At 38.3% G+C, this 25,728-nt stretch overlaps 1 protein-coding gene across 1 annotated transcript in view; it reads right to left on the bottom strand.

The window, feature by feature from the left end:
• Positions 1-24,656, bottom strand: part of LOC128740655 (receptor-type tyrosine-protein phosphatase kappa) — a 58,929-nt gene extending 34,273 nt beyond the window's left edge. Inside the window, exon 1 of the mRNA XM_053836217.1 lies at positions 24,613-24,656. Within this exon, the coding sequence (XP_053692192.1) occupies positions 24,613-24,656 (44 nt within the window). The remainder of the gene's footprint in view (positions 1-24,612) is intronic.
• Between the last annotated feature and the right edge of the window lie 1,072 nt (positions 24,657-25,728).

The following is a 25,728-nucleotide window of genomic DNA, read 5'->3' as shown; positions in this document are numbered from 1 at the left end:
GGAAATTGATTGCCGAACGTTAAAACTACTAATGCACATAATTTGTAACGCGCGTTCCTTGCGGGCTATCCCACACAAGAGTAGCGCGCCCGTTTGCACAACCATTCATTCGCTTGGCTGCTTGCTTACTCGTCGGTTAGGCCAGGCCATAATGGAGTCGATGATAAGGTACAGGCACCTCGGTAAGATTCACGGCCAGAAGAACCGTGAATCATGGCGAAGGATCATAGGATGAATTCTCGAGTACTTTTTCATTTAAACGTATCTGCTGCACACGTAAACAAATCGAGTGAGAGTAGGAAATGAACTCTCACTCGGTTTGTTTACATTTGCAGACGGGTAGGTACGTTTAAATGAAAAAAGTATCCGTGAATTGTGCTTCAGGGCAGCAAATTTCGATAACATCGAAATAGCGTTCGACTGATAAACGAGCATTTCTATTCCGTGTGCAGAGTATATAGCTATCGAGATATGAAGTAGAATTTTGCTAGTTTTTGCAACTAGCGAATTTGCGCGGAAGACCAACATTAGCGACAGTTTCGCAGCATGCAGAATGTCAGGTGCTAAAATCCAAAAAAAAAACATGCTTGGTGCCAGTCCAACATGTTTGCGTTTTTTCCGTTAACAAATCACCAAAATTGTTTCAGGTAGCTTCCTCCGATCAGCTTGCGTAGTTACGCCTAATGCAGCAGCAATATTTCACGGAAAAAGCTCTGCTTGCACATCCGTTTCATGTTAATGAATTAGTTTTTTTATGTTTACGGTACTGAGAGGTATATGAGAATGTCGAATAATTAGAAGTCTGCCGTAAATACCAGCCAAGGCCTTAGTTATAACAAATTGCCTTGTGACGTTCTTGCTTAGGTGAAAAAAACTCGAAGCTCGGTGAATCAAGGGCATTTTTTAAATTTATTTACGAAGCCCTATAACTGTCTATATAAATCGTAGCTTCCTGTCTCTAGGTAAAGTCAGCTAATCGGATCTGATCGGCGTTTGCTTCCCAGAGTGGGACTCATCATTCTTCTAGCTTGCTGAACCTTCCAACCTATGTCGGCGATTCAACAACGCTAAGTACCTACCTAGCCGCTGCTATTCATTCAATGATTTAATATGAATGCTTATTATTTGAAACCGTGCCAAATATCTTGCAAGGTGAGCGATGGAAATTGTTTTCCGTAGTGGTTACGCCCCATGAAAAATATCAATGAAAGATCAAATCATTGTTGGCACCCGGTAGCATCACCGTCCGGGGTTTGTCCTCAACATTTTCAACAGTTGAGCTATCTCGTCCGGCTGTTCGATTTATCACTTCAGTAATAGGGTTACATTACCCTCACGGATACGGGTTCAGATTCGCAAAAGATTAGTTTGAATTGTTTTTGGAATAAAAAAATCACTTTATCTACAACCGACTGTAATTAGTTAGTAAGCTTTGATTGGATTCCATTTATCGATTAAAGTGGCTCTGCATTATTTCAAACAGAATCGTAGTTGAAATTGTTCAATAGAGGCAAAGCATACTAATACTAATTTTATAAATGAAAAATTTACCTACGCTTTTGAACCAGACAACGCGGACAATGAAGAAGCAAGAAGCGTAAAATTTGTCCAACAAGCGGAATCGTCGTCAGAAAAGATTAGCAGTAAGTATTCTGCTTTCAATTGTTCGGAACGGAATGTGCCACTTAGAATGAAGTTTACAATACTCCATGGGAACGATGTGTTATTTTAATGCTTGAAAATAGGGGAACTTTTCTAGCAAGTTTTCCTAGCAAACATGGTTCTGCACAGTAAGATCATGAAAATGAAGAGGGGGAGAAAATGGTTTGTTACTCATAATACTTAAACAGACTGTGCCAAGCTATTTATTTATTTAGCAGTTTTATAAATAAAGGTATACTGAAATTACTCCGATTTTGTTTAAAACTTGTCTATTTATTCCATTTTGTAATATCCTTCTGAGTGGTTCCAAAAAGCACGATTTTTGCTCATTTTTATTTTAAGACTTTTCTGTTAAAATTATAACTATTATTCCCCTACACTGGTTTTTTATTGAATTTGGTATCAAATGAAAGTAAAATTAGATTTTTAAAGAAAAATATTGAGTAGAACTGCTGTTATAAGCGAAAGTTATCAACATACAATGTTCTATAAAATATGTTATTTTGATAAGAGAAACAACTTTGTGAAACATTATGATGCAATAAAACCATTAAATTTGAAGTAATTAGCAAAAAAGTGATTTTTGAGAGGTTTTCATATCAAACACCCTGTGAGTCAAAAAATATCAAGAATACGCCTACCATGTCTTTGGCAAAGTAACTTATATATTCTTTAGCTACAACTTTGTCGAAGAAATTATTCTTCTATCTCTTTTCTATAGAAAGTTTTATTATGTGTTATGTGTTTAAAGCCAAACTGGTACTTAGTCGTTGATTTCACATTAATTGTTTTTTAGAGTTGAACAAGTTTGCTGAACATTGTGGAAAGCTATTATGAATCGCTTAACCGCAAAATTAAGTTTCCACTTAACTTTCGTTTCTGGACCACTGTGCATTGATGCAAATGTAATAATCATAGATAACAGCAGTTCCAATAAAAGCTGACAATAAATGACATTGCAGACTGTCAGGGACAGCGAAATATTTTGAAATCAAGCGAAAAATATGAAAAAAGAATTTCTTTACGTTGAAACTAAACATTTTAGATTATTTCAAGTCTATGATTCAAATATTTCTGTGACGGAACGTAATGTGTTAAACTATGCAGTGCCCTTGTTAAATCGGTTGGACTGTAACTTAGCAATTAGCATAGAAAAGTGCACGATGAAACCTCGCATAGGAAAAAACAATGGTTTTAGTGCATGTAAAGTCGACAGCTCGCACAAGCAGCGGACACGCCGCCCACCGCGCCCTGTCCGTCGACCGAAGATAAGCTTGCTGCACTTTTGAGCCCCGTATTTTTAGCAGTCGAGTGTTTTGTAAAGTAATCCAATTTTCGTTGCCCATGTCTAGCGAACCGAGCACTGCAAATACGGTTTAAATTTAATTAAACAGTCTGTTGCATCACAGAGCGTAACATCGGACCTTAACTGGAGTGTCGGATATAAACAGTCAAATGCACACCATATGCAGCATAAAATGCCAATAATCGGCTCGTGGGGCTGACTTAACGGTGGCAGTTGGGTGGTGCTCATCACCCAATTGCAAGTATAAAATATGATTGTCACCGGTTGTTTATTTTGGTGAAATTATCCACGATAATTATGTTTTATCTGCAATTTATTGCTGACGTGCGCAGTGGAAATAAAAGCGAATCGCGCCCAATAACCGTACATTTGAACAGAAATGATTCGGTCTACTGATGTCAAGAGTAACATCGAACTTATTGAGATATATTTACAGTTTGCCGTAATAACGTCCATAAATTAACGGTTCTCCCAATTGAACAAAGTAGGAAGAAATGATATTTTTTTAAAAATATTCTCAGTCTTTAGTGGACGTTTATGCAATAAATTTATAGCACTTATTGAATAATTGATCATTAGTGCGTTATTTCAGCGTCTTCGTATCATTTTATTGTAATGTAGACGCATGGTTGTTTGTGTGACGAAAAAGCACCAGGCGCCACCACGACCTGAATTAATAAGTGCAATTAGCTAGAGCTTCGAATAATTTACAAAAATGTTTAAAACGTATTTTGCTTAGAATTAGCATCAATTCAGAATGAAAAACAAGCTTTTTCCAATAAATTTGTCAGCTACAATTGAACGGTAAAATATAACATTCTTTAATTATTATAATTTTTAATAATTATGATACCATGCTGCATCAATATCCGGACACTTAAGCAGGTCATATTTTTAATATGCTCCGTAAACAATAATTTCGCAATATTCTAGTAATTGCTTTGTACTATAATCAAATATAAAGCTTAAATTTGCAATAACACATCAATTTTACAATCAAAACTCAATAAAATGCATTGAAATAAGAAAAATTAACAGGCTTATCGTGTTCACAAATCCGGACACCTCACATCTCAGTGAATCAATATCCGGACACTTTTGAATCGTTTTCCGGACAGGTAAAACTTTTTCATATTTTATCTCAGAAATGTAAGCCTATAAGTAAACAACTTATCACTTGTTACATGTAGTGTTAAATAATCATCTCTCTGCACATTTTTTGCACTTTTAATTGCACTTTTGTGTCATTAACGGTATGATTCTAGTCAAGTGCGACACTGACTCACTTACCTCACCAGAGAATGAAAGTGATTAAGTACTTCTACATTAAATGGCTTAAAGTATTTTGGATTTCCAAATATTTTGCCAGTTCCATGGATCGAGGCTCCTTCTTGTACCGCACGTTCTGATTCAACCTGTCCTTTCGCATTTTCTAAGAAAAACATTAGACAGCTACCATCAAACAGTCAAACATGTCCGGATTTAAAAACATGGTTTTGTATCCGGACAGCGTAATTATTTACAAAAGTACACCTTATTTCAACACATTAATGAATGACACCGTCTCAATTGATTAAAATTTACCTTCTTTGTCGATGCTAAGTTAAAAAAAATTGGTTTCTTTGAATAATAAGTTCCCAAAACCTTAAATCGCGAAAGCACTACTTCTTAGTAATCTAAAAAAACTCGCAGAAAAAAAAACACTGTTTGACACAAACGTTACGTTTGGATTTATTTAAGTTATTTCGCTCAGCCTACTTAACCACCGATTATGTTTAAACGATCTTAGATATATTTGCAAAGTAAACCACATAGCTATACCTCATAAATTGGATATATTATTACTTAATAATGATAAATTAGTGAAGGTGTCCGGATATTGGTACCGTCCGGATTTTGATGCAGCATGGTATAATTTTTTCTGTTTATGAGAGTCATAAATACAAAGTAGGAACCAGTTGTAGTCGGTTTGCCGGTAACAAAAACAGCCACAATCGTTTTTCTGAACTAAGCATATTTTACATAGCAAAAAATGACTTTTTTAAATCGCAATGGAAAAATAGACGAAACGTTAATATCATGTGATGCCAGCGACGACGACGACGTTAAGTTTAGTCAGATTACGTTAGACCCTGAGAGACACTTATGCCCGGCAAAGGTTGCCGTTTCAAGTACCTAGTGTTTTCAGGCAAGTAAATGTTTCACTTTACGGTGTAGCTAGTTACGAAAAGGAAACGGCGTTACTTCTAGCATAGCGGAACCACATGTCCTCACGTGTAGGTAGGTACAGCAGTTGCCGGCAGTTGAGGAAGACACGCATCTAACTTTCAAATGTTTGTTTTTCATTAAAGTTCAAAGTTCACTGCCGGAACTGTCGACATTTGCTGAAATGGCTTATTGCTGCAGCAAATCGTGCATCGTGTGTTACACACTTGAATAGTCACATACTGAGGGAAGACATTTTATGACAAATCTCTCACTTCGAGTCAGTATTTCCAGTTGTGCCAAACCAAACAGCTGAAAGTCCTCTCAGAAAAACAAGCACACCACAAGTTGTTCATAAATATTTTCAGTAGATACAACGCCGGTTTGCAAAACATGCTTGAAACTTTGTTTCGGACCTAAAGATAATTGGAATAAACTACAACAAAAAGTGAACTTAACTTAACTTGCGTTCAGCTACTACAGGAGGATAAACGAAAGAGGAGAGACAAATCAAATATTGCCAAAAAAAAAAACAAGTCACGTCTCCACTATTATCATACACAGTTTGTGACACAGAATCAAACTTGTTTTCGTTTATTTTCCCCAACGCTAATCGAGATTACACACGTCGTATTATAATCGCTATTGAAAACTTCACACACAAAAGCCTCCGCGCCGGCACATCCAGACTGCCCATATACCTACCGACCTATTCTTTGTCTGTGTGAATGTGAATATTTGAGATGAAAAAAAAGCTCTCGGAAAATGTGTGCTTTGGTCACTGCGCCTCCGGTAGCCACCACCACCGCCACCACGTCATATGTATGAGACCAACGAAGCGGGCTCGTGTTACGACGACCAGATGAAGGCTGTTGTTAATGAAGTGTTTAAAAGAGCTTATAATTTTATTATTATTGTATCCTTTTTGCTTCGAACGGGCGGCAAGTACCAACAAGGGACGATTCGGTTTGCATGATGTTAATTTGGTGATACTGATAATGTTTTTAACCAGAAAAGGTAAAACATATTTGCGGCTAACTTACTGCTAATTTTTGCTGTCTACCTAGTCTATCTTTCAAGCCCCCGAAAGTGGATGTTAAATCAGGTTGGGTCAAGGCATAACTTTCTGAACAGTAATCGTACACAACAGAGCCAATAGTATAGTGCAAACACCAAGAAGTGGTAAACAGAGTGTTACTTTTATAAGTTCTAGCATGTTATCTTCTGAAAAATCTGCCCATATCGAGCTGTAGTTGCAACTGTCTGGTAGCTCAATTTAATCCCTGCTATGATCGACCCTTTATGAAACTATGAAAAAAATCAAAAATAAACATAGAAGCAAAACACACGTGTGCAAACGAATGCTTGAACAATCAATGAATTCAAAAGCTCAGAAAAGATAAGGCAAAAATTAAATTTTTAAAGCGTTGCACAATGGGCAAAAATGAGCTCATAATCCTAAGAATCAGAAACCGCTGGTTTGGAATCTTACAAGATACCTCTTCTTGTGTAAAAAATGCAGGAAATCGATTGGTGATGGTTTCATCCTCCGCAGACTTCGGGAAGTGGTCCATTTTGGCCTATTTTCCCCAAAAATCATGATAAAAGCTAATTAAACAGTATAAAAACTTATTTGCTGCCCGTGAAACGAACTCAAATAGCTTCCAAATGTTATCAAAACATCAGAAGAATCAAATCGCATCCATTCCATACTGTGCGAAATGCAGGTATAGTCCATTTTGTCCAATTGCGGTATTAATCGTTATCTCTGGTTTTATTATGGTACTATGCCATACGATTTAAAACACAGTTATAGCTAGCTATAAAACCATAATAAAACTGTTAATAAAGCAAATATATTGTTGCTTGTGCTACCACGTTAAAACTAGTTTGCTAAATCACATCTCTTATTAACTTACCATTAGTGTGGCGTAGCAACACAAAATAGCGCGCCAATCAAAATTGATCTTATTACGGTTGCTTGTCGAATCGCAATAAATCTGTTAGTTTTATAGAGCTATTAAAACAGTAACACCCTGACAAATCAGATTTATTGCTGCTATTGTGAAGAATATTGCAGTTCAACACTGAAATAATTTTTTTATGCGAGGCCATATTGCCATATTCTAGTATTTTGTCTTAGATCGCAAACAATGTTTCATTAAAGCAAAGTGTTTTGCAGAAAGAAAGTCATTATCAATCGGCTTTCCTGTCGCAGGAAGCCACTAAAATGATTTTGTTAGAAATAGAGATTGACTAATTGAATATGTTTATTTTGTGAAAACAACCAGTTTTCGAAAATTGTAAAATTTTGATGGCTGATCCACTGATCATATCAATATGCACGATAAAATTTAAAACGCAGATGCTGCAAACTAACGGAGACGGCTGAAGATTTATTGTTTATTTTATCGGAAATTTTATTATGATCACTATAGACGATTTGTAGCGAAAAGTTTCATTAATTTATGGCGGTATCTGCCAAGCCGCGTATTCTTTTCGCTTTATTGCTGCTTTCTCTAGAGTGTGATAAAACTACTTAAGCTTATAACCTGATTCTTAAAGAGGTTATTAAAACATTCTGAAAAGAAGGCCCCTTGGTCGGAAGGCTGTTTTGTAGCGGTCATCAAGAAGTTCTGGTTAGCGTTTTCATGAAATTGGTCATGAAAACCACCAGAGGAACGTAAGAAAACTTAGAATTGTTACTTGGGTGGTTCCATAGAAACAACCAATGTTGCGAATCGAGCGAGAAGTCAACCATGCCTGCTCACACGCGAAAGAGTATGGGAAAAATAGCATGCAACACTTACGCCGCACACTTAGGCGTAAAAGAAACAGCCGCCGGTGCTGTGTGAGATATTTTGTTACCCACACACTCGCGCACGTTCATCCTCACATCGTCTTTCTGCATGACTTATTCCCGAGGCAAAAAACTCATTCCCCGCGAGTGCCCGTGAGGCTGGTGGCGCACTGGGATACAAATTTTGCATTACTTGTTCTTCTTCTTCTTCATCTTCGCCCTCAATTCTACTCACGAGCGGATGCGCGAGTCCTCGCGTGTAATCGCCATCAGTAGATCGGGCTGCAACGACGAACGATGAGCGACAACTGTAGCTGTTAGCTAAATACATACGCGCAAAAACTCTTTGCACTGTATGATTTAATAAAAGGAGGAGCTTTAAAGGAATTCTCATGCCGGCGTGTTCGTTAAAATGAGTACGCGTGTGTGAGAAAATTCACGAGTGCGGGCTTCGCAACACTGGAAACAACTGCGAGAAATGTGCTAAATAATACGCGTAGCCGTAGGAGACAGCGTAACAGCTGGTTTGGTGCCGATTTCCAGAGAGTGACAAGTAAGAAGAACAAGGGCAGGATTCGCATGCTCACTGCCACACGTCAGAACAGAGAAACTCTCTAGCGCAGGTTTGTCAGCAGCGACACACGAAGTTTCTACAAAAAACTGAGGTGCAAGAATTTTGTTATGCCTGTTATGGAAGGAAGGAAGGAAGGAAGGAAGGAAGGAAGGAAGGAAGGAAGGAAGGAAGGAAGGAAGGAAGGAAGGAAGGAAGGAAGGAAGGAAGGAAGGAAGGAAGGAAGGAAGGAAGGAAGGAAGGAAGGAAGGAAGGAAGGAAGGAAGGAAGGAAGGAAGGAAGGAAGGAAGGAAGGAAGGAAGGAAGGAAGGAAGGAAGGAAGGAAGGAAGGAAGGAAGGAAGGTGAAAGGAGCACTTCTAGACGTTGTTGAATGGAGAGGTAAACACGAAGTTCAGAAGGAACAGGGTGAGAATTGTGAGTGATGGCCAACTGCACAGGACAATCAGAAAATTAAATAAAAAATCAAATCAAAAGTCGTGCATGTCGTAGGCGAAATACGTATCTGTTAAGAATAAAATATACATAGTAGAATTAAACTGGAACAGACTACTACTAAGACGCTCCAAAAACTTCAGTCAACACAGGACAAGGCTAAAAAAGTAATCAGTGAACTGAAAAACGGAAAGACTGCTGAGACGGTATCCCGGCTGAATTTATAAAGCGGGAGCGAGCGAATGTACGAAGCAATCAACCGTGTCATTGTCAGGATCTGGAAAGCAGAACAAGTTCCGGAGGAGTGGCTGGATGGCGTCATTTGTCATATTTTTAAAAATTCTTCGACGGTCAGTAGCAAGCTGGTTTATGTGAAGATCACTTCGCGACGGATCAGATGTTTACTCTGTGTCAGTTACCAGATAAGTCCCGGAAGTACAACTTGCAGACTCATCATCTACTAGTAGGCTTTAAGGCGGCGCACGATTCAGTCAAACGAAATTATTTGTTTATTGTTTCAGATAATGCTAAAACCTGGTTTTCCGACGAAACCAGATAACCTGATTCGTGTGACGGCTAATAAGTCAAAATTATGCGTCAGAATAGCGAGTGAGACATTAGCCTCTTTCGTGACGTTGGATAGAGCAAGGGTCTCTATAACCTGCTATTCAACATTGCCTTAGAAGGTGTAATAAGAAGTAAAAGCAAAGCCATGGGTATAAACGACCTGTTGAGAATTTGACCCTTCTTTAACGACAGACTTACCAGCCGGCTATTAGAGTACAGGACAGTTACGGGGCTGGTGCAACGATCCTACTAACTCTATCTAGCAGCACCGCCAAGCTGAGATTCGAACATACGACGACTGGCTTGTTAGATCAGCATCGTACCTCGAAACTAACTAAGCGGTTTCATATAATAATAATACGAAGTGCAAACTTAAAAAGAAACGGAATCAGCAGTAGAGCAGTGAAAGAGGCCTTTGCGCTTTTAAATGGGAAGCAGTCGGATTGGGACTTACCATTAACACTGCCAAACCGAAGTACATTGTTGCTGATAGGGAACTTGGGTATTCATTTGGTGCCAAGGTGGAGCTGGGTGAGGAGAGATATGAAGTAGTAGAGGAATTCATATACCTTGGTACGCTCGTGATATGTAATAATGATGTCAGCCGCGAAGTACAACGACGAATTTCAGCTGCCAATCGGGGTTTCTACGGATCACGTAGCCAACTGAAGTCCCGTAGTTTACAAATTTGCACAAAACTGCAGAACACTAATTCTCCCGGTGCACAGTGGGGAATCGGTGGCCAGCAGCCAAAAAATGAAAGTTCATTTCGACTCTCCGTTGTATTTTTCCTGTAATTCTATACTATTGAAGTGTTCAAATCCAAAATTTTAGAGCAACATGACGAAATTAGAATTTTCTATGAATCTTTAAAGTATGCTATCTCAGCATGTTTTAGCGTTTTTTTGAAAAATAATCCAATATTTCAAAACATGCTAGAGGTGTAATGGTAGCTCGGATTTCAACGGTGTCTAAGGAAAAGTTCTTCAAAAAATAGTGCTGAATAAAACCCATTAAGTGAGTATGCAGTAATTTTATCATAGTATGCCACAATTTTAATTTTTATTAAAAAAGTGCCATATTTTCGCGTAAAACACACTTAAAAGTTTTGAAGCCAAGGTTCGCCACTATTGACACTACCGGTAAAAGTTAGCGTAAAATATAAGCTTTCAAATGGATATAGTCTCATTTAGCGCAGAGTAGCGCAGAGCACAGATGTTACGCTTGTAAGGCTACTATATCAGAATTCAACAATATAGACAAAATGCAAACACTCAAAGCAAACGTAAGATATCTTAATTATGGGATATCTCCTTTACATGGTTGGATAAGCTGCTTCGAATGTATGGTCCATATTGCATATTGACTAGATTTTAGAGGTTGGAGGAAATCTGGAGGATACAGCGATAGTAATGACGGAAATACAGCTCGAAGATCTTATGCCAATCCGGGTATTAGTTCTGGAATCACGGGTATAGATATGAAATTAATTAAAAGGTTGAGAATTTTCTTATAGCAAGTTCTTGAACACATTATTCCAGAAAAATTCGAAACTGTTTGAAACTGTATTGTTTGTATACCAAAAACCTTTATGTCAGGGTATAGTCCTTATATAATACGTCACTGCAATGCAAAGAATTTGAATTCGCGGTCATAAATGAATCTAGACAACCATATTGCTGATAGGACGAATGACAGAAGAAGCACAAAAATAAGTTTTTTTGTTTAATTATAGTCACTTCAACAACTCGGGTCATTCGTGACTTCTGCGGGGTTGGGAATTGAACCACGGTCCTCAGTGTGAGAGGCATGAATGCTAGCCACTACACCGGTATTGACCCTCACGAAAATAAGGTTATTGCCTTATGCTAAAAATAGTGATAAAAATACAAGACAATATTTTACATGCAAAAATGAGTGTGAAAATACAAATCGTGATAGAATTATTCGTCTTCTTATTCCTCCGAATAAAGGTTATAGCTTCTTCGAAACGGAAAAATGTAATTAGAAAAATCTTTCTGAGAACGCTATATTACTATTGAAGACGAAACGTGAAACGGGTGATTCTGCAGAAGGAGAAGAAGAAGAAGAGGAAGAAGAAGAAGAAGAAAAAGAAGAAGAAGAAGAAAAAGAAGAAGGAGATAAAGAAGATCAAGAAAACTAATAAGGGGAAAAGTTTTGATTTTTGATTAATATTAACTCATATGGATTTTGTGTTGATTATTAAAGCTCATACTTGCTTTGTATTGTTTTATATAATGTTTTATCCTATAAAAATCCATTTGCAATAATTTTCCAAATGACCCTCATATCTTATACGTCATTATACTTGAAAAATACTTGAAAAATAGTCGAAAATTCTCCCTAGCACAAAAAATATACGTTCTAATGCAAAATAAACCTGAAATTCGGACTCAGCACCCCAAAATTACTTAAGAACCACATATTATCCTTGATTTAAAGAGATTTTTTTGCTTGGCCAGCATTTGTATGGAGTCGCCCCACTGTGCGGTGGTCCTTTACGGACACGCTAAAGAAAGCAGCTGATCCACGAGCGGTGGACTGGGAACCTGGCTAGAATACCCGACGAAAGAGTAACCAAAACTATTTTCAGCAGAGAACCAGGAAGAGGCCGCACACTTCGGGGTAGACCCCGCACCCGATGTATGTGCGCTGTCAAGGACGCTGCACGTACAGCTGGTGTTTGAGGGGATTGGAGAATGGCAGCCCAGGATCTATAGTACTGGTGAACCATAATTTGTTCGGCGTAGGATCGATAACGGACCGTCACCACTAAAGTAAAGTAAGTGATTTTTTTTCGCAGGATACGCGAGTTCTCGTAACACTACTCATAAGCTTCTGCAAAGTGTTTTCTCCGACCATTTTTAATACTTTGCAGGGAATTAAAAATCACGCTCAACGGACACTGATATTGTTTCTACTTCAAAATGTTGGGACAATATATGATGAAAGTTTACGTTGATAAGTTAGTTTAGTAACGTTGGTAACTAACCACTGGTTAGCATTGTACGCTAGACTTTGGGTCATAGCAAGCTAGTCTTTTTCATTAGCTTTTTTGCTGTTTGTACGTTTTGTTCAAGCTGCTGATAAAGTATTGTCTTTATCCAGCCAACTTGTGACAAACACATATTTTATTGTATACCTGTAACACCAAACCAAGCGCTTGTGAGTGTGTATCAAAATATATTCTCAGCGAAAGTTATCCTGCTCATACCCGTGAGGCAACATTTGTTTGTCCCGTTATTCTGTTGTTGTGATACATTATGGTTGCTACGTGTGTTTGTTTTATTGGCAGAGATAATAACTGGTTTATCGCTCTTCGTTTTTGTCGTTTATTTCTAGGTATGAAGGTTGATTTGTCGGCCAGCTTTCGAGTCCTTGGATTCATGGTTTAAGCCTGTTTGGTGCTTCTTTTTGGTTGCTTCTGCTTTCGACGGCTCTTCAGGCCTATTCTGTCCTTGGCGCGCATAATGTTAGTCACTGAGAAATTTAATTTTTTTGCCACTTTTTGGACTGATTTATAATTATTTTATAATTATCGGAACAGTCCATAGTATATAGTATGTTTTACAGTTATAAAACAAAATAAACTTCAAAACAATATTTTTCTTAACTAAAATTCAACTACTTAATCAAAACCCTTTCTTTATACACTTTACGAACAACGTATTTTCATGATTTACTGCTAAATTCCAGTCGTACAACGACAACTCGCATCCTTTTGTTGCGGAAATATGTGACTGCGAGTCAAACCGTAATTATTTGTTAGGTACTACGTATGTCACATCGGGGTGATTGCTATATATGTGATATCTGGGTCAACAGTTCTGCTTCTTTGCGACGCGTTCGCATTCACATTTACATTCGTCCGATCCGATGGGGGAAGGACAAAAATTGGCACAATCCATTCACCCACGTTTGGAGCACAGATAATCCCGACGCTCTCATGCCTTATCCGTAGGTATAACAGTATTCGGCAGTGAAACGAAAAAATCGATATTTCGATGCCGATGTCTTTGTTCGTCTAACGTATTAACTTATATCGATAAAATCGAGAATCAGATTGTTTTAAGTAAATGATCTTCATAGCTAACGTAAATCTCAGCTCAGTAATTCTTGAACGTCTTTTGAGATTGTATGATTTTCTCGATTCTTGAAGAATTGGCAATTTTTCAAATTAATGCAATGCTTAACTATAAATTAATTTGTTTGAATTTGGTTAAATAGTCCTAATGGTTGATCGTAGTTCTTTGTCGCATTTTAGTGATAAAAATGAGAAAGATTACCCTTCAAAGCGTTCTATGTAAATATTGGTTCCAATATCAAGAAAATAATATTAATGAACGAATAATTCGGTTTTTTATTCGAGTCATTCATTTTTTACTCGATTTATTCGATTATTTCTTAACGATTTGTAATTGCCCAATACTATTCATATGGTGTAAGATGTGGTAAGATGCTTTAATCGGCATCTAGGTAGTTCTAGGTAGCGGGATGTGGGTGTTCTCTGAATGTTTGCATGATCATTGTCCATAGGCAAGTAGAAAAGGCTAAACAATACAAAACAAAGTAGCTAACATAAAGATTTGTTTCAAATTGGCGTTACGATTGTATCATTTCCAAATAAATTCTAAAGAATAATTTGATGCATTGGAATCTTATCAAAAGTAAAATGTTTATATTTAGGTTGAATGAATTCTAAACATGTCATTTCATAAATCACTGTAAATTTTAGACCCTCATGACGTGAAACTTATTTTCTAATTCTAAAACAACCGAAGAAGATTAGTCTATTTTTTAAGCATTAATATTTAAATAATCTTTTCAGTGCTAAACAGTGGATGCATTTTTTCTCACGGTAACACCAGCGTTCCTCGGTAGCACAACACAAACGGGAACGGATGATGCGGTGACAGAGTGATTAAAACATGTGGCTTTGTATAGGCACGTAATCCTTGTTATGTCCTATGGTGATAGAGCATTACCGAACCATTAGACGATGGATTGTGAGAGCAGACAGGCGGCGAAGGCGGCAGTAGCGTTTTAGTAGCAGGTTTTTGCTTGTGCTTTTTCTGCTGAACTGCACCTACTGTATCTGGAAGGATTTCCACAACCCTTTTCGAGTAGCTTTGCTTTCACGCTGATCTTCTCAACTGTGTTTGCATTCCGACTGATGCTATCTTATATGCCGTGTCGATGAATAGCTACTGTGGGACTGGGAGTGCCTTTTCACCTTACGGGCGGTTGGTGGGTGGGTGGATGGGTGTCGCACGGGAGGCGTCGAAAGTGTTTTGAACTATGATGTTGGCTGGCGCACATTGAAGCCCCAAGACTCGAGAAAGATTTCTCACAAAAACAACGCTGGTAAGGGTTAACACAATGGTTTTGATGAGAGTAACCGCACGGGAAACGGCAATAAACGGGGATCTTCTCGGTTCATTCCTGGGGAGGGAACCACCTGACGTGCTGGTTAGCACCTGACTAGTGCTGCTTGAGCTCGATGCTCTGGAGTGAGCAATTATTGACTCAATTAAGGTGACTAGGTTTTTGGGCGTCGGCAAACTGACGCGTGATGGATTATGAACATGTGATGTGCTAATCAATGCTTATACTGAAAATTATAAATGCAAAATGCGATTTTGTTATTCATTACTATACAACTAAAGTACACAGATACTGTTGATATTGAAATTTATTTATACAAACACGGACTAGTAAATGGATGCTACAGCGAGACAATTCAGGGTGATGAAATTCTCTAAAAGTCGGAAGATTATCAGGTTAACAACACTAGAATCTCAAATAATCAATGCTATTTGAAAGGCATTAAAATCCTGGCAAACTTTCACTTCAGTAAATCAGGTGTCGGCCTGTGTGGAATCTGAAAAGTTCTAAAATCAACACCCTTTCCCATCACTACCTTATTCATAGTAGAATGATTTCGAATAATCCAAAAATATTTAAGAAAAGAATTATTGCTTGGGCTCGCAAGTAGGAATGTATTCGTCAGTTTGCCAGTTCAATCCATCGCAAGTTTATCACTCTTGCTCGCCTGCTGAAAACTAATGGAACGGCCAGTTAGTGATCCAAGTTTGACTGTCATGAACCTGTTGGATTTTGAAATTGAGCAACTCAAACATTTCACAGTCCAGCATGTAAAGAAACAGGACTGCAAACAGTTGCACTCCATATCGCTAGAACGGCAAAACAAAGCGGTATACTCTATCAGATTAATTTCGCTTGACTTTCAATGGGTCTGCTTAGCCAAGCCCCGTACAAGTGACGAGTTACCGTATTTGTATTTGTTCCTTTTGTCTCGCAAATAATGAACTGTTGCAAAAAAGCACTGCATGGTATGCGCGAAAAAAATTAGCCCAATTATTGTTCTTCTTTGGAATAATAATTGTGAATGTATTGTGATTGTATTGTATACATAGATTCATGTCAAGCTTTAAAGTAATAAAATCTGTTCACTTCACTCGAAATATAAATTGACGTTTTAATTTTATATCATGATTTAAAGTGACCTATATCTTGTGAAGGTTCTATTTGCACTATTTACAGTAATTATGGCACTGTTGATTATTCTGACTGTTGAGTAATTTTATGCTGTTGTTTCGCGAGACGAATAAAGAACACAGCACGTCAGTGAACTGGTACTTTCAGCAAACAGGTTTAACTTTATGCTGAAGTACCAGGCCAGGGTTGCCAAGTTTAAAATTTTTAAAATCCACCGCCGGTACGGACACTAACTTTTAAAAAAAGATCACTTTTAGTTTCAAATTTATATTCGATTTTCGATTCAGTCTTTAAGTTTACATTCTCGTGAAATTTTTTGCGGCTAAATGAGAGATTCAATCTAAGAGTTTAGATCTTGCCATTGCATTCCCCAGCCCCAGCCACTGTTCGAACATGGCTACTTGTGTCGAAAAACTGGCCTTTTTGTCAGGCTGACCGGCCACTTGGCAACCCTATAACCAGACTGACTGTGGCTTGTTTAAAGGATGGCTAATTTAGTTGTTTTTTCAAGGGAGCCAGGCTGATGCTTAGCCAACGTAAACAAAATGCGAAGCCAAGTGAAGAGCCGACCTTCGCAAGAGGCAGGTTCTTTACTGGCAGGAGTTGTTGGAGGCTCTTGTTCTATTGGTACTTGTTACAGCGTCCAGCGCTTAACGAGCTTGCAAATAGCGAGCTTTGTTTACGCCGAACGGGGCGTATTGCTTCAGGCCAGGGACGGAAGTATTCCGACCAAGATTGGGGTGTGCCAGTTATCAAGTTTGGAATCACAAACCCAACCTGGAATGTTCGGACCGTCTGTTGTGCCTTTGTTAGACACCGTTCTGAGAGGTAACACTGTTGTAATGTATAGCATTGAAATAGACTTGAAAATTGATCTGCCTTAATACACTCAAGTGCCGGATCTAATTCTCGAAATAGTGCAACATCGGTTTAGTTTGGCCTTTCAGATGTTTTTTTGCCGGACGACAAATCAATACTCATAAAAAAATCCACGCTAAATAGTCTTTATAAATTCTTTGTTAAGGTTCACAATTTCGAATAACCACGTTTTATGTGCGGTTTCTCAAAATATTTCGGGCTATTATTGTGCGAGATTTCCTTTGCCGAGCAGACCCCTCGCACATAAAACGGATTGAATAAATAAAATGCACTGCAAAGGGGCCAATTCTGGGGAGATAATGGTTGGAACCATTCGCAAAAGGTTCCTATGTTGTTGCTCCCGTTCCGTATTGGTAGCAGGTATTCGTCAATAGGAGGTAGCTAGAGCGTGAGAACCAATTTCTTTTGTAAAAACTTTGTAACATGCCCGGTCTGTTTACCCTACTTTGGGTGTAGACCTTTTGCGAATGGTGTGCGCTAGTATGAAAATGGTTCAACCTTTTATGCAAACGGCCATTCGCTGACCGTTTCAGAGAGTTTTCAGTGCCGGTGTCGGAACGGACGTTATATTGGCAACAGGCGGGCAACAGGCCCGCCATGGAAGAGAAAAGATAGGCTAAATTGGATTTCTAGCATCAAAATGAAGCTGGAAAGTAGATGTTAATGGAAAAGGTGACGGCCAAATTAGTTACGTGTCGACCTTTTCGGGCGATAGTGAGGGAGGTGTATACCTAGTACTTGATGGTGCACAATTTTCCCTTACAACCTTTCTCTATTGTATCATCCGTTTTGATGGGAGCTGCTAGTTATTAGTTGGGACAATTTAATCACTACCTCTGTAATAATTACAATAAATTGATTGGCATGAGGTCGATTTTACCGCTCTATAAACATTACAACGGATACCAGCAGTTCACCAATTCAGTAAATATTTAGATAAGTGATGAAAAGTCTTGTATCTTGTATGTTTCTCGATAAACCTACCAAGTATAATGTCATAGCTACATTCACTTGTTGGAATTAACCTCCCCTTTTGGTACACACATTGACGATGAGGTAGTCTTTTTTATTTTATCGATGTATATCCGAGATAACATTTTGGCGATGACGGAAACTGGTGAATCAGTGTTTATTTTACAAATTTGGAAAATGAAACTAGCGAGAAAAATACAAATTGATAGGAGGTGAGTGATGCAAGTTAAATTACCCGCATAAAATATATAGAAGATAAAGCTAGTGAGATACAAGGCTGAAAAAATAATGGTGTATAAATGGAAAAATTGTGAGAATTATGTAAGGCTATGCGACAATTTTATTTATTTGAAAAAGTGGTAAAATGCTTGAAGAACAGTTTTTCCGAATAATGGCGTCGAATGATTACACGGTGTTACACGGAAAAAATACTTCTCAAATGACCTAGTTGACGTTGCTAGTCACACCTAGTACATCACGAAATCACATTTGAAATCTTCCTAACACCCCCAAAATTTCAAGTTATTGCAAAAAAACGTTTTTTGGCTAGATGTACACATACTATCATGAATAACTCAATAATTTTTCAAGCAATTTTAAGTTTTTTATACATTTTTTGGAAAGCTTAGAGGACAAGCTTTCAGAATATATACATATTCACTATGGTTTTACAAAATTTAGATAAGATTTTTTCAATTAAATATGAAATTTAACTAAAAAAATGAAATTTTTCTCACTTTAGGGGTTCTTAAAGTGACCTTAAAAATGACCCACATTCCTCATCTCAACATCACTTGTTTTATATTCAATCCTAAGCCTTTGGTCAAAATTTCAGCCAAATCGGTTAATATTTGCAAATTTGAGACCATTTTTAAAAATTGTAGAATTCGTTGCTTCTCATATAACACCCGCCTAATCTTACATCGTGTACAAGATGCTCAGTTGTACCTGGAATCAAAATCCTTGGAATCAAAACATCATTTTCAGAAAGGTGCGTCCAATTTACAACGTAAATTGAAAACGACACCCAAATTAAAAGTTCAATCTTGGTATTTGGAAAGCCTATTATAATTAAACTATAATTATAATGTATGCGTTTGAGTTGTATCATTTCTAGAAGGGTTCGGTTGGAGTAATTCAGGTTGCAGCGAGTTATGAGCTCCGTTCCCACTTACCCCGTATTCCGACTTGCCCCGGGGTACCATACAGCCAGATTCTAAATTATTTAAGGACGCTTATTCTGGACTTTCGTTTTTGATCATTCATCATTCGCCTTCCGATTTTAAAAATTCGTCATTTGGTAATTTCGTCTTTTGTTTTTTTTTTGTAATGTGGATTTTCGGTTTTCCAGTCAGTTTTATATCGGAAACGGCTTTTTTATATTTCCTGACGTTTCGGTCTTTGGTTTTTGCCTTTTTCAAAGGTAATATGGTTACGTTTTCTTGTCTGGTTGTTGATTACCGTTGTTAGATTATAGTTACTTTAACAAAATGGATCATTCGTGACTTGTGCGGGTTTGAGATTTGAACCCGGGCCCTCTGTGTGAGAGGCGTGAATGCACTGGCACTGGCACTGACCCCATCTTTTGTTTTTAGTTTTTCGTCTATTTTTGCTATGTGTGCTATGTCTTTTCAATGTATGTTGGTCGTTCTTTACGTCTTTCCGTTCTTTTCAACATCTGTTTTTATTGTCTCCTTTTAGCGGTTGTCATTGTCTGTTTTAGCGTTTTTGTAGTTTTTTTTTGCACATTTCTAACGTGTTTTCGACGTCTTTCTGTTATGTTTTGACGGCTGTTTTAGCGTTTTTGATTACTCTTGATGGCATCTTTTTGTTGTCATTTATAGCCTTTCTTGGCATTTCTTGTCGCTGTTTTACTGTTTTATTTTATCGTCCCTTCGTCGCTTTTTCTGCGTCTATTTATAGACGGATTTATCGCTAACTCGACTATGGGGTTGGCAGCACCTTCTCAGAAATCAATGAAACTATTTTTCGCTTCTTTGGCGTTTTTACACGCCTTTTTTGTTTTTTTGTCCTCTTCATTTTTTTCATGGTCTTTCGTCTACTTGTCGTCATGTTTTCGTTGTATTTCCGTCATCGATTTGTTGTTTTTTGTCATCTCATTGTTGTCTTTTCGCTGTCGTTTTACCATCTTTTTGAGTTGTTTTCTTCGTATTCGTTGTCTTTTTATCATTCCTAACCCCACATTTTTTTCAGGATCTTTTTGTCATCTTTTCATTGTATTTTCATCGTCTGTTCATCGTTTTCCGATGTTTATTCATGATATTTTTTCGTCGGTTTTTTGCTGTTCTTAACGTTTTCCTCGTTGTTGTTTGGTGTCTTTTTACTACCTTTCCTTCGCCTTTTTGTCATCTTTTCGTCACATTTTTGCCATTTTTTCGTTGTCCTGTTTCTTGTCAAGATCAGGGCTTGAAAAGGGATCGCAAGTTGAATGTGACTGCCGTGAATGCGAACTTTCCGCATTCAAACTCCGCTTTTTGAACGATCATTTGACTGTTTTTTGCTTGCGCTGCTGCCGTCTTACAATTTATGCGGCATCTCAGCAAAAGCAAACAGTCGGTCTCCCGTTTTGCTTTGCGCTTTGAGAATATAAACTGCAAACTGACTGGAAGCATACGGTGACGTATTTTTTCGTTTCTCTTTTTGTCTCCAAATCGGCTGCTCACAGTAATAGTTTGTCACCCGGACGTCGGTCGGACGCAAGCAAAATATTCGTTTGTATTGGACGGAGTCCCACCGACTTCTTCCAAGCACATGTTGTGGTTGTTTTTTTGTAGTATTGAATCATACGATTGTGTGATTTTCGTTAGCGCGGTGATTGCCGGTCATTAGACTGTTTTGCAGTCATTCGCTGCTCCAAACGGTAAAGGCAACCTGATCGAAACGAAAATGTCAAAAAGTTTTAGAACGCGTTCGTTCTGCTGCGTGCAATCGGCGTTTGACTGAGCAAACTGCCAGTTGTGTTATGCATAGCGTTCGTATTCCACCTCTAAACGGACGGTGTGAACTTGAATGCGCGTTGGTGTGACTGCGGTAGAAAAAAAGGATCGGTCGAAGCCCTGGTCAAGACATCAAAAATGTTGTCTTTTTGCGGTCTCTTCGACGTTCTTTTGTCAGATTTCTGTCTTATTTTTGTGTCTCTTTCGCTGTCTTTTTGTCGCTTTGGGTAATCTTTTTTACCTATTTGTCGCTTTTTTGGCGTCTCTTTCTCGTCTTTTCGTCATCCTTTCATCGTGTTTTTGTTATTTCCATTGTATTTTTGCGTCATATTTTCATTACTTTTTCGTCACTTTTCCATCGCCTTTTCGTCGTCTGTTTGTGGGCACTTGCTGTCTTTACTTTGAGTTTCCGTCACCTTCTCATTGGCTTTTTGTTGTGTTATCTGAAGACTTAAATGTTTAACAGTTTTTAATTAGAAATTTTTGGTTGGCTTTCGGTCACGGGTTACGTGCGAAAATATTTATTTTCCGTTTACAGTCGACGTTTCGAGGGATATCCCCTCATCTTCAGGACAGAACGTATACAAATATTTCTTTTTTCAAGTGGATTGTGTCATTGCACTGTGGAAAGTTTGTTATTCTACAACAGGTTTTACCCGGGCACATCGAACACAGATTGTATAATATATCCCTATCCCTCGAAACATCGACTGTAAACGGAAAATAAATATTTTCGCAATTAACCCGTGACCGAAAGCCAACCAAAAATTTTTAAACAAAGCAAACGGTCGTTTTTTCGTTTTTAATTAGGCCATTACAAATATTTAAAAAAGTTTTTGTCCTTCCGGTGTTGGGCCACTGAAGGGGGGGAGGCAAAAAAAAACTAAGAGAATTTTTTAATCGAGCAAAGAAATATGGATTTTAGGCATTTTTACTTAAAAACCAAATCTATTGTTGCTTTTAATAAATACGTTGTTATTTTTCATGCAAAAATCTGCGAACAACAAGACAAAAATGCAAGAAAATTTTTTTTGTCCGAGTTCATTTCTATTTCATTTCATTTCTATTTCGTGCTAGAAGCGTTAACTCAACTCGTACACTCATTTTTCGAGTGTTTTAGACTGTAGAGCCCAAAGACAATTGATTTTATAAAAAAAATTAACTCAATCCTATAAATTATTTTTTTGCCACCCGATTTTTCGAGCCAATTTCCAAGGCGAGAGGGGGGGGGGGGGGGTGACAAAAACTTTGAAAATGATTTGCAATGGCCTTATCGGGTTAAAAGAGTAATGCTAATTAGTGCTATTAGCTGACCTCGGAAGAGACCAAAAAAGATCAATTTTTCCGGATAAACGCCATCTAGCGAGCAAATCCTGCAAAATGCGACACGTAACTTTAAAGATCCCGTGTTCGGGTATATTTTTGTAGCAGCAAGAATTAATCTCGGTGGTAAGGATTTTGTGATAAAAAAGTCACAAATTTGAAAAATTCCGATTTTTTCGACCTATTTTTACTACAACCCCTATTTGTAAAGCAGCCCTCCTGCCAAGTTATCATTCATAATTTTATCATTCAGTCCATTAAATTGCCTTTCTAAAACATCTAAAAATTTGAAAATCCGTCTGCACACTTCAAAAAAATCACTGAGTTCGGTAAAATTTTGCCGAAATCACAAAAGCCGAGCGCTCGGCAAAATTTTTTATGTTTCCAAACGTTACTAAAGATCCGTCAACGTCGACATTTTTGCCGAACGTTCGGCTGTTGAAATTTCGGCAAAATTTGGCTGAACTCGGTACTTTTTTTTAAGTGTGTAGCTTGTGCTGAAGTATAGCAGTTTGAATTTTGGGGTGAAATTGACCCCAATATACAGACAACATAATTATTATTTTGTACAGACAGAAGGTTAAAAGTAAAAAAGGAATTTTCCTGAATTTTTGTTTCTTAAAGATGGTACCTTTTGAACGCATGGTCAGAATGTTAAAATGAATGAATGTAAAATTAATATTAAAATGTAAAAAATTTGTTCTGAATACATTTATCATAATAATTTCGCTCCCCAACATCATTCTTTTGAAAGAGGGGAGGTCTGCTATATGTACGCACTCGGTTTTATGTCATAGACTTCTGGTTCGATGCTGTATGCAACCAACTCACACCCCACAAGTCTCTGACGTTAAAATGGGAAACAGTGAATGAATTTTTTGACATGCCGAACGTTATTCTCACATTAGTCGACTATTTCAGTAGATTCGTGTAGTAATAATAGTATTGAAGTAGATTTCAGCGAAAATACTGATCAACGTCACCCACAAGATGATCTTCCAAATTTTTTACGCCGTTTATCCCCAATATTAAGAGGATTTGCAGGGTTTATGAGTGCCTGTGCTGTTCAAATTTGCCTATGAAGGACACACATTCACTTGTCGTATTTGAACAAAATGCGTTGTGGATTATTTTCGGCGGAGTACATACGGAAAGCGGCAAGGCACTAGTTAGAGAGATTCCTATCGTACACCTGGCAAAAGTTTGGAGACTACGGCGGGTCGGCCACGTCGCAAATATGCCAAACGACTGTGCAGTGGAATCCGTTCTATTCAAGAACTCCACCGGCGCCAGGAATAGAGGGGCCAAACGTGCTTGATGACTCGACCAGGTTGAAGCTGACTTGCATGTGTAGAGACGCTTAAGGAATTGGCGACGAGTAACCCAGGACCGAGTACAGTGCAGATGAATTTTTGATACTGCAAGATGCCACGCCGGCTCTATGATGCTAGAAGTAAGCAGAAATATGGGCGGAAACTACAACTCAAGCGTTACATGAAATTTTTTATTGATACGGTAATCCAGAATCTCTGAGATATGATATTGGTCTCCAATATCTTGGTAAGTTATTACATAACACCTGTAGGGAATATGGAGTGGAACATCGCAAAGCGACCTGCTGACCACAAGCAAATGGTGAAATGGACCACTCTAATAGAGCACTCAGTTGGCCTCGAGGTTTGATGCTGGCCTAATAAGTCAGTCGTCGTATGTTCGAATCTCGGCTGGGAGCGGCTGTTAGAGTCAATAGGATCGTAGCAACTGGCCTTGCAATTGCCCTGTACTCTAACAGCTGACTGCAATTCTAGGCTTTGCTTTTTAATAGAGCACTCAAGAAAAGACTCAAGAACCACGGAAAAAACTGGAAGAGGAATTGAAACGTAAACAACAGGAGGAATCGACTTTTAGTGCTCGATAGATTAGGATCGGACATTATGTTGCAGAGCATACCAGCATTAGTCTTTGGAGACCGTTCATGTCGAGAATCAGAGGCACCACTCTACCAAGTGGATTATCATCTGGAAGTAGTAAAGTAGTAGTAATTGGAAAGACCTCGATTCTGTTCTGAAAACGCATCGGATTCAATATTAAATTTGCAAACTTACGGTGACACAACGTATCTGGCAATTTGAATTATAGAAATATAGCAAATGATTAGATGAATTGAATTAAATTAAATGTTAGAGCTTCAATTCAAAACTTGTGATGTAGACACGAATCTAGTTCGCGCTCTGATTCACCAGTTTCAAGCCCCAACGTCTGTCTAAGTATGGGCACATGATTAGCTTTCCATGTTATCCAGACACACAAGCTATGAGCTCTAGCGTCAAGATTCGCGAAGTTTATAGTTTTGTCTGTATAACTTCAATTATGTACATAACATGCTGAAGCAAATACCTCACCACCGACAGCTGCTCTTTTAGTGACAATTTTAAAATCATTATATGTTCACCAATCAGTTCCGTGCAAACTTCAAAGTTAATTAAAACTGTCAGACTTTCACGCACCACGAAACAGTTTTAAACAGCTAAACTAACGCGGTGCGTTACCACCGCACCGATCAGCAAGGCAAATATTTACTCTACATTATAACCGCCATATTGGCTGAAGTCCGGCTTTTGTTCCTCTCGTTACAAATGAAAGAGAAAATGATTTACGGCCACGAGCCGAGCGGTGTTGTGTACCGGTTTTCCGGAGCCGACCGGCCGGACCAATCGGTCCGGAGTGGTCGCCCGGGAGAGGTGATCTGAGGCGAAATTTTGACCTCATAATTCACATCACAGAAAATGGAACCATGAATTACGACGGGACCCGGCTGGGTGCCGGGAAGCGCACTTCCTCTCCTTACACAGTGGGGTTACTGGCAGTGGCTGCTGCGGAGTGGTCCATCACAGCCTTGGGAATTTCTATACGCTGTTAATCAATTTTTGGCTCACCGTTTCGCTTGCTTCGCACCTTGTGGGCTTTGCTTACCTGAAAGAGAAAGAACAAAAAACGAATTCATTAGAACACGTACTTGTTGATTTAGGGGATGAAATTGATTTTTTCACCCCTGTGTATTTAGTTGCTTGTACAAAGTTGGATGCTGGGTATGGCATCTATCGGCCTGAATAAATACCATGATGAACGACGAATTTTTTCTGAGCAAAAGGGTATTTGGCGCCAGATGCTTAAATACCTTTCATCTACAAAGATTTATTAGACTTTGATCTATGGCTAAAGATTATTACAACTTTGAGCTAGGACTCCTATTTTTAATATGCTGGTTACGTACAGAAGTCTTCGATATTGCCAAAGTTCAAATAATGTTCAATTACAAATCGAATGGGTTGAAATCAATACAAGAGCAGTCATACCCTACTTGATTACGGTAGCAAGTTTTGTTTATTCCCATCCAGTGCCCAGGACAGTGAATGATAGTTGCCCTACTTAGCCGTGTCTACCGTCAACTGACAATCCACCATAATATCCGATGCATAATTATTCGCAACTGGACCATATCCATGAACCGTA

Source organism: Sabethes cyaneus, chromosome 3 (assembly GCF_943734655.1).
Source record: "Sabethes cyaneus chromosome 3, idSabCyanKW18_F2, whole genome shotgun sequence".
NCBI classification, from domain to species: domain Eukaryota; kingdom Metazoa; phylum Arthropoda; class Insecta; order Diptera; family Culicidae; genus Sabethes; species Sabethes cyaneus.
The sequence above is the reverse complement of the archived record's forward strand: the minus strand, read 5'-3'. Positions and strand labels throughout refer to the sequence as shown.